General features: G+C 36.9%; 1 protein-coding gene across 1 annotated transcript in view; it reads left to right on the top strand.

Annotated features, from left to right (window-relative positions):
• CDC14A (cell division cycle 14A) overlaps positions 1 to 3732 on the top strand; it is a 189508-nt gene extending 185776 nt beyond the window's left edge. Inside the window, exon 16 of the mRNA XM_020906073.2 lies at positions 1753 to 3732. Coding sequence (XP_020761732.1) covers positions 1753 to 1782 — 30 coding nt within the window. The 3' untranslated portion in view covers positions 1783 to 3732. The remainder of the gene's footprint in view (positions 1 to 1752) is intronic.
• The last annotated feature ends 6920 nt before the right edge of the window (positions 3733 to 10652 follow it).

Raw genomic sequence — 10652 nt, 5'->3', positions numbered from 1 at the left:
CATGAGTAACTTTTCTAGTTAGAACAAAAGTGAAAGTTAAAATATTGCCAAGAAAACATTGACCAATGTATAGCCTGCGTATGTGGCATTTTTGCAGCTACAAAGACCTTGTGGCTCTGCCCTCTTGGCCTACTGGCCAGATTTCAGAAGAAACTGAATTAAAGCATCTAGAAAAATAGTCCACTTTTAAGCTCTAAATGCTAGGTTTGGCAGGTGTTGTCTCAAGTTAAATGGGCTTCAAGGCATTGGACCAGTTTCACTGGACTTTCTCTTTTATTCTCTCTGTGAATTCAGATATGTTTACAGTGTAGTACCCTAAGTCTTGATCGTCTCTCCTGTTTTGAAGCCTTTACATAAACTACATCCTGTAGTTTTCCCATTTTCCCAAGCCTTTTCCTTTTTTTCCCTAATGCTCTTGACCTTTTAACCTCTTTGAAACTTGTAGCCAGAGAACACACCTACCCCCACCCAACCTTCCCTTTTCACTCTGCCTAATCCTTCGCTTGTGAACAGTGTTACTGTTACTCTGTGTATATTATTGCTTAATGTTGGCACATTTGTCTTTTCACTTTATGTCTGTATCACAGTGTGGTCTCTTGCCCTTTGAGGGCAGGGACCATAACTTTTGACTTACGGTGTTGATAGATTCTTAGGTACAATAGTTAATGGCTGTTGGTAGGATATAAAATTCACTGGGATTTTAAAGCTAATCAAAGATAGTTTGAACCCTTTTGTAAATTATTTGCAAAATGAACAGATTCTTTTTTTTTTACTGATACCTATACTATCAAAAAATGGACTGGTCTCAGAATTGATGACCTATTAATAAAATGCTACAGATAAATTTGAAAAATATTTATTGGAGGAAGAGAAAAGGGCATTTGGTAGCAAATCAAGTAAGCTTTGTTTTCCTAGGGTATTTGATTAGAATTGTGCAAAAATTTTAATATTATGTTTCTTCTAACTGTTATTTGCTGCTCAAAAATAACTGTTGGCGGATTTTTCTGTACCCCTCTATCTTTCCCTGGCTTATGTCTGTTAACAGTGTATTCTGATTACATATCCCAAGCATGCTCCTTTTATATGTCGTTATCTAATGTGATGTGGGAAAAACTGTGTTTATTTTTTTGAAAGTTGCCCACTGTTTATTATGTTATGACTGCAAGACTCTTCTGCACAAAAGCTTTTTGGGTCTTAAGATCAAATTTCAAAACTAGAAGTGCTTTGTGTCCCCCTAAGTGGGAAGAATTTATAAGGTATTTACAGCATTCAAACATTCTTAAGGAGTTTTATTTTTAAATGATGGCTAATTCTACTGCATTAGAAGCATTAATATTTATTTGATATGTGTTGAATTAAAAAAATATATTCCTTAAATATACTTTAATAATCTTCAATTTAGTCTCAAATGTCATTTAATGCTTTTGAGTAAAACTCAATGGTATTCCAAAGGTAGAAGTGAGTTTAATGCTACCTATCAATTTCCAAATAATACTTAATTTTTAATCACTAGTACTAAATTAGTAAGCCTTTTAAAATATAAAGTTTTCTTGTAATCACTTTACCTAATTGAATATCTCATTTTTAGCAAATCCTTTGTTTCTTTCATCTTTTTCTATTTTTCTTAGTTTGTTTCATACATCTTTTATATAACAGATCCAAACTGCTTTGTGTTGAAGGAAGAAGCTGCATGATGTAGGAGAAATTTTGTGTGTGATGAATTTAACCTCGTTTATGTCTCTCCCTACACAGTCCCTTCAATCTGAATATGTTCATTACTAAGGCCTTGCCACTCCGGTGAAAGCTGTTCCACTCTTACACGCAGTTTCCTCATCTGGATGAGCAATGTAGAGAGAAAACAACTGCTTGCCGGAAGAATATCTCTGCCTTTTTACCTTAAGTTAAAGACAGCACTCAGATAAGACCTTCATGAGACTTGAAACCAGAAAACTCTGGTTAATGACTACTCTAAATGCACTGAAACTATGTTTATGGAGATGTCAACTTTTTAAGACAGTTTTCATGTTGAATTTGGTATTTTGGAAGGTTATTTTTAATGTACTTCGGTAATACATTCGTTATTACATTTACATGTACAGTGTTACATTATGTATGTATTGTGAACTTTAAAAGACTATTTTGATAAATTTATAAATACATAAAATTATGTAAAAACTAGACTATATTTTGACTTAGATTTTCTTGCTGTTTCCTACCAAAAATTTGTATTTTGAATTTGTTTAGTGTGGTTTTATCTACAATGAATAAATAATTCCTCTTTATTAAGAAAAAGTAAAGGAGAAAGTTTTTAGAAAGTGATTTGTATGTTTCCACTACGAATATGGCAGATCAGTTCATTCTTTTGGGAAGTCAGTCTAGCTTAAGTTTATCCAGGTTTATCTCTTAGCAAAAGTACAGTTGTTTGATACAGCTTATTGAGATCATTTCTTTTCCCTTTGTTTTTGTTGCTGAGCCATTTAGTTTTGCATCTTTGGAGGTTTAAGAAAATTTAACATCCAGTTGAAGATCAAAATTCACTGAATGTTTTTCCTTGAAAGCATAGTTTTTCTCTATGAAATGACTCAACAGTCCAAATGCTTTTACTTCTTTCCTTCTCACAAAAGAATTCTTAGTCAAATTAGAATATTCTGATTTTGGTACGAGGTTTTTGCCTGTATTCACACATGGTCTGGCAAGTTTTAAATCAGCAAAGAGGATTCAAAGGATGCTGCTAAGTAGTTTTCTGTATTAATAAAGGAAACAAGTTTAAGACAGATCACAAAACCCCTGGCACACAAGCTAGCAAATCTGAAACCTAACATGAAAATGAAGGGACTCCTAGGTACTTTATAGTCCTTTCACGTAAGTGTAATCTTATATTTAGGGTCCAGAAGCCTGTAAACCTTTTTTTCATGGGGAGTTGGGGAGTATTAGATCCTCATTATCTTCCATGCTGCTTAAGAATGGACTACTCAGGCAGTCCAGTGGATTCATATGAAGTGCTTTACTCTCAACCATTGAGTTATTTATCAGGTATTTATTAGAAGGGGGTACCTTGAGGCTGTTATACATGCTTCAACAAAACATCTTGTTTATGTCTTACTTTTTTAAAAAGGCATTTGAATGAATGTTTGACTCAGGTTTGTTAACCTTCAAAAACTGCAGTACCAAATAATTGCACTAAACTGATGAAAAAAAATGAATTGTATGTTTTAGGAATCAAAAATTAAGTGGAATTAAATTGTATACCTTTTCTAAAGCTAAAATAGTAAAATATTTTGTTATGAGTTATTGTAAAAAATGATCAGTTAATTGTATAGGAAAATAGTATTTTTTCAAAATTATCAGTGAAAAGTAATTCAGATGATATTTGAGAAGTAGGGGAAAGGGAACCATATAGACAGTTTTAGTTCTGTGAACACTAATTGTGTGCAGCTACTAAATGATTGTAAAATTGACTACTGTAAATTTTCCATAATTATATGTGTATATTAGTCATATGTATCTACATGGGTATGTCTTAAAATTATTTATACACATGTACATACATAGACAAATAAGAATATGTGTATAATATAGAAAGTATATAGCAAAGTGATTCTACTCCAATAATAAAGATTGACATGTATTTTGTTATGAATAGTTTACCTTTGAAAAGATATTTTGTTCTATTTTAAGGTGTAGAAGAATACACTGCTAATAAATAATAAAAGTTTTATGCAATTTACATTCTCCCTGTTTTTTGTCATTTGGATTTGGAGTATCAATGTACTGAAGTATCTTTATAATTTTACATTTAATTCACTCTACATTTAATTCACTTTTGAGTTTCTAAAAATCTCTGTTCCAGATTTTTATTGACTTTCCAGGTTGTGGCCATTCCTGAATTATGTGACAGTGAGCACAAAGAAATCTTATACTTTGAATTTCACAAGAGTCAGATAATATCCAGCCTTGTATATATAATTTTCCTTTTTGTTAATAAAACACTGTTCATTATCAGTGTTTTGGGCTTGCTTGATCATTTATGACTACGGGTCATAGGCTTCACAGGTGGCTTAGTGGTAAAGAATCTGCATACCAACGCAGGAGACGCGGGTTCTATCCCTGGGTTGGAAAGATGCCCTGGAGGAGGAAATGGCAACCCACTCCGGTATTGTTGCCTGGAAAATATCATGGACAGAGGAGCCTGGCTGGTTACAGCCAATGGGGTCACACAGAGTCAGACACGACTGAGCACGCATGCACAGAACCACTGTGCAAAGCTGGTCCTATACTCCTGAGCAACAGGAATTGCAAAATAATCAATGTTTATCAATCATTATGTTTCTTTTGAGAAAGAATAGCTGTTTTTCTTAAGGGAGAAATTATAGAAATAAATCAGATATCACACACCTAGCCACTGTTGGGTCTATGCCCTGAAGAGCTGGCTTGGGAGGAAGAAGTTGCATTCTTTTTACTGGAGATATTTTATGTATTAAACTGGATCTCTTTGGGTTGTGATGTTCCTGACGTTTTTCACCTTTCTTTTATCTTCTAAAATTTTTCAGAACACATAGGAATGGTTGTGGGTGGGAAGATAGTTTCACTTCTTGAGTTGGGAATCTGCCAATTAGCTGTTCTCACAACACTGCCTGAGACATCTAGTTGGGGTACGAAGGTTGTCATGAGCCCACATCTGAGAGAAGGAGATTTCTTCTGAATTCATGAACTTGTCTAGAAGGGCAGAAAGTCTTTTTCTACAGATATAGTGCCTATGAAAAAAAAGTAGTAGAAAAAAATCAACTGATTCCAGCAGATTTCTCACCTATTGAAATCTTGAATTCACGTGGTTTTGTTACCTTAGATATCAAATGATTTCTAAATCTCAAAATACACCTGGAGAGGCTACCCTGTTATGGATTTGGCTGTGATTCACATAACAATAGGAACATGAGTTTACCAACAGTAAGCTCTACAAATTGTATTTTCAAGATTGTTCTCATCTGTATGCTTTCCTTGGTGACGTGTTAAACCAACACTATGTTAAAAAGTTTCTACTCTTTTCTTTGGGCGGAAGAAGCTCAGTGTGTAAGCTGAACAGTACCCTGTGGTGTTTCATGTCATGTAAGAAGCCTGATCTTTCCCCAAGTGCCCTCGTAAGGCAGAGTTGATGCCAGTGAAAGCCTTGCAGTGCTCTTGGCAACACTGAGCAAAGCAAGAATTTGCTCACTGCCTGTCTCCTGAGAAGATTAATTAGAGGGGTATCTAATTACAGCAGGATACAATTTACAGCATAAGAGAAAATTTTTTATTTACACATAGGTTGCATAGAGGTGGCACCCATGGCAGAAAAAGGAAAGTAGAAAATAATTGCATTATTTTGAGCTGGGTTGAAATGTTAATTTATTCCCACCCAGTTCCTTCTCTATGGATGGAATTATGATAATCATCTCAAGAAGGAGAAAAATAGATTTTCTAGAGAATTTAAAACTTTTTTTTTGGTTAGTACAAGTAGAAACATATCGGAAGATTGCTTTTAATGCAAAATTCAGTTATTTAGAATTGGTTTTAATGGATGAACATAAATTATTTGATCTTTTCACTCACCATGACTTACTTTAACATAAATCAGTTGACCTTTTCACTCACCATGTCTTGCTTTAAGTTAAATACCACCAAAAAGAAGAGGACTTTCATCATCACTTGCTATTTCTCATTTGGTTTGAATCAAGTTGATCAAAGCTTTATTGAGAAGGTGGATCACAAGTGAAAAATGAGTTAACTGTGGAAATGACTCCAGCTGCAAATGTTTATATTTACATTAAACTTCAGAATCAGGGGTAACGACCTATTGAATGGGTTTTGTTTATTTATATTATGGCTCTCCCAAAAACATTTAAGGTGGTTTTCCATGGAGTCACAAAGAGTCAGAGATGACTGAACATGCATGCATACACACACACACACACACACACACACACACAAAGATTGGAGCAGGCGTATCATGGAGGATTGAAAACAAAGGGATTCAGAGAGCAAACTTGCAGGCAACTGAGGTTGAGACTGAAAGCTGAGATGAACTGCTTCCCAAACATCATAGAACATGGATCTTCTCTTAGGTTGGGCACATTATACTAAGTGCACACCTTAGTCAGCTCCAGAGCTCCTTAGTGGGATTTATTTTCCCAAAACATTAATATAATACATGATTGTTAATCATAAGCTCTATGCTGTACAGTGGGTCTCTAGAACTCATTTATCTTGCATAATTGAAGCTTTGTTATTTGTTTGAGTAATTTGCCAAGAGGGTAGATCGTATGTTGTGTCCTTGCCACAAAATAAAACTAATGATGATGATGATAAAGATGGGAGGGAACTTTTAGAGGCGATGGATATGTTTATGGCATAGATTGTAGTGATGTTTTCATGGAAGTATACTTACCTCCAAACTCACCAAGTTATATATGTTAAATACATCCAGCTTTCTGTAGGTCAATCATACCTTAATAGTCTAAATTTTTTTCAAATGAAGAGGTTATCTTCAAGTGAGTTTGTCAGTCTTGATATTCAGATCTCCCAAAATGATTATGTCAGGTACATGGAACAGAAATTTTAAAAGGCAAATTGAAACCAGAGACCAGAATAGTATAATAGTCCATATAACTATCTATCTATCATCTATCTATCTAGTACTTACCTTTACTGATAGCTAAAAATCCCTTATGATTATACAGTAGAACTGAGAAGTAGATTTAAGGGACTAGATCTGATAGAGTGCCTAATGAACTATGGACAGAGGTTCGTGACATTGTACAGGAGACAGGGATCAAGACCATCCCCAAGAAAAAGAAATGCAAAAAAGCAAAATGGTTGTCTGAGGAGGCCTTAAAAATAGCTGTGAAAAGAAGAGAAGTGAAAAGCAAAGGAGAAAAGGAAAGATATTCCCATTTGAATGCAGAGTTCCAAAGAATAGCAAAGAGAGATAAGAAAGCCTTCCTCAGTGATCATGGCAAAGAAATAGAGGAAAACAACAGAATGGGAAAGACTAGAGATCTTTTCAGGAAAATTAGAGATACCAAGGGAACATTTCGTGCAACGATGGGCTCGGTAAAGGACAAAAATTGTAAGGACCTAACAGAAGCAGAAGATATTAAGAAGAGGTGGCAAGAATACACAGAAGAACTGTACAAAAAAGATCTTCATGACCCAGATAATCATGATGGTGTGATCACTCACCTAGAGCCAGACATCCTAGAACGTGAAGTCAAGTGGGCCTTAGGAAGCATCACTGTGAACAAAGCTAGTGGAGGTGATGGAATTCCAGTTGAGCTATTTCAAATCCTGAAAGATGATGCTGTGAAAGTGCTGCACTCAATATGCCAGCAAATTTGGAAAACTCAGCAGTGGCCACAGGACTGGAAAGGGTCAGTTTTCATTCCAATCCCAAAGAAAGGCAATCCCAAAGAATGCTCAAACTACTGCACAATTGCACGCATCACACATGCTAGTAAAGTAATGCTCAAAATTCTCCAAGCGAGGCTTCAACAATACGTGAACTGTGAACTTCCAGATGTTCAAGGTGGTTTTAGAAAAGGCAGAGGAACCAGAGATCAAATTGCCAACATCCGCTGGATCATCAAAAAAGCAAGAGAGTTCCAGAAGAACATCTATTTCTGCTTTATTGACTATGCCAAAGCCTTTGACTGTGTGGATCACAATAAACTGTGGAAAATTCTGAAAGAGGTGGGAATACCAGACCACCTGACCTGCCTCTTGAGAAACCTGTATGCAGGTCAGGAAGCAACAGTTAGAGCTGGACATGGACCAACAGACTGGTTCCAAATAGGAAAAGGAGTACGTCAAGGCTGTATATTGTCACCCTGCTTATTTCACTTATATGCAGAGAACATCATGAGAAACACTGGGCTGGAAGAAGCACAGGCTGGAATCAAGATTGCCGGGAGAAATATCAATAACCTCAGATATGCAGACGACACCACCCTTATGGCAGAAAGTGAAGAGGAACTAAAAAGCCTCTTGATGAAAGTGAAAGAGGGGAGTGAAAAAGTTGGCTTGAAACTCAACATTCAAAAAACTAAGATATGGAGAAGGAAATGGCAACCCACTGCAGTATTCTTGCCTGAGGAATGCCATGGACAGAGGAGCCTCGTGGGCTACAGTCCATCAGGTCACAAAGAGTTGGACACGACAGAGCGACTTTTCACTTTTCACAACTGAAGAGTTTCACTCTCAAAAGAGGTTAAAATTTTCCTCAGAAATGGTCACCTAATTAGAACTTGCATCTTTTAAAGACATTGTGGATGGAATTCACTACAAAATGGTTAAAAGAATTCACCAAACAATATAAATCAGCAGAATAGATTGTTTAAAAGGAGCATGAATACCCAATCCCTACAGCTGCCTCAGGGACACCATCCACTGAACCCTCTGATTCAGGAGACATACAACTTCTCATTTCTGCATTTACGCAGAGCACCCCTTCCCAGGAAACCATGTCTACAAGACATTTCCATACACCATGGTTCCCTGAGTCTGTCATATCAAGTTTAACTATGCTACAATACTGAAAAGATGGAAGAAGCTCTCAATCATAATACAAACAGGCATCAGAAAAGATCGCACTTACAGAGGAAAGTGTTGACAGAGAACTGTAATCTGTTCTTCCTTCCTCAGTGACCCTGGTTAGAGCAAAACCCTGGGCAAACAACACTGAAATCTACTGACTAGGAGATAAATGAGGATATTACAGGGGTCGCTATATGCTGATTACCATTCTAGTAATGTTTTTAGCAGGGTGGATCGGGTCTGTTTAGAGTGTGATAAACCTACAATATACAGACTACAGTTGTTCTAATAAATAAAAGTCCTAAAGCCAGAACATGACTACAAATGTGAGGACACATATTAAGCGAGAAACTCTCAAGTCTTCCTTGTGCTGACTTGTATGATACAAGTTAAACAAGTGAGAGTCCCTAATTTATTTTATATATTCCATTTTAAAAACCTAAATTCAGGAAGCAGTGTCTGACTGGTTTGGGGCCTCATAGACATTGCACATGTTGTTGCTCTTGTTTTGTATTATTTTCTAATTTTTAGTCAATCTGGTGCTGGTAAGAACTGTGTTTCCCGAGGAAACCAGAATTGAAAGAAACACATTTACCCCAATGTTCATCGCAGCACTGTTTACAATAGTTAGGACATGGAAGCAACCTAGATGTCCATCAGCAGATGAATGGATAAGAAAGCTGTGGTACATATACACCTTGGAATATTACTCATCTATTAAAAAGAATGCATTGGAGTTCTAATGAGGTGGATGAAACTGGAGCCTATTATACAGAGTGAAGTAAGTCAGAAAGAAAAACACCAATACAGTATATTAATGCATATATATGGAATTTAGAAAGATGGTAACGATGACCCTATATGTGAGACAGCAAAAGAGACACAGATGTAAAGAACAGACTTTTGGACTCTGGGAGAAGGTGAGGGTGGGATGATTTGAGAGAATAGCATTGAAACATGTATATTATCATATGTGAAACAGATCACCAGTCCAGGTTTGATGCATGAGACAGGGCGCTCAGGGCTGGTGCACTGGGATGACCCTGAGGGATGGGATGGGGAAGGAGGTGGTGGGGGGAGGTTAGGGTGGGGAACAAACACATGTACACCTATGGCTGACTCATGTGAAGGTATTTCAAGAACCACCACAATATTGTAAAGTAATTAGCCTCCAATTATAATAAATACATAAAGGAAAAAAAAACTAAGATAATGGCATCTGGTCCCATCACTTCATGGCAAATAGATGGAGAAACAGTGGAAACAGTGTCTGACTTTATTTTGGGGGGCTCCAAAATCACTGCAGATGGTGATTGCAGCCATGAAACTAAAAGATGCTTACTCCTTGGAAGGAAAGTTATGACCAACCTAGACAGTGTATTAAAAAGCAGAGACATTACTTTGCCAAGAAAGATCCATCTAGTCAAGGCTATGGTTTTTCCAGTGGTCATGTATGGATGTGAGAGTTGGACTATAAAGAAAGCTGAGCACCAAAGAATTGATGCTTTTGAACTGTGGTGTTGGAGAAGGCTCTTGAGAGTCCCTTGAACTGCAAGAAGATGCAACCAGTCCATCCTAAAGGAGATGAGTCCTGGGTGTTCATTGGAAGAACTGACGTTGAAGCTGAAACTCCAATACTTTGGCCACCTCATGCAAAGAGTTGACTCACTGGAAAAGACTGTGATGCTGGGAAGGATTGAGGGTGGGAGGAGAAGGGGACGGCAGAGGATGAGATGGCTGGATGGCATCACCGACTCAATGGGCATGAGTTTGAGTAAACTCCGGGAGTTGGCGATGGACAGGGAGGCCTGGTGTGTTGCGATTCATGGGGTTGCAAAGAGTCAGACAGGACTGAGCAACTGAACTGAACTGAACTGACAGCTAATAGAGACTAAGCTATAAAGTGTAACATGTGCCTTTTTGTATTGAGAAGTAAAACTTGAAAGATAGAGGAGTCCCAGAGACTTGAGATTAAAGAATTCAATTTTGTCTTTCTTCTAAAAAAAAGAAAAAAAGCCTTCTGGGGGCAAGGAAACCCGTTTTTTAAAAATCTAGGTTTCTTGCAGGTAGAATTTTAGCACCAT

The sequence above is a fragment of the Odocoileus virginianus genome, chromosome 5, assembly GCF_023699985.2.
Source record: "Odocoileus virginianus isolate 20LAN1187 ecotype Illinois chromosome 5, Ovbor_1.2, whole genome shotgun sequence".
Classification (NCBI taxonomy): domain Eukaryota; kingdom Metazoa; phylum Chordata; class Mammalia; order Artiodactyla; family Cervidae; genus Odocoileus; species Odocoileus virginianus.
Note: the sequence above shows the minus strand (reverse complement) of the source record. Positions and strands in the feature narration are given on the sequence as shown.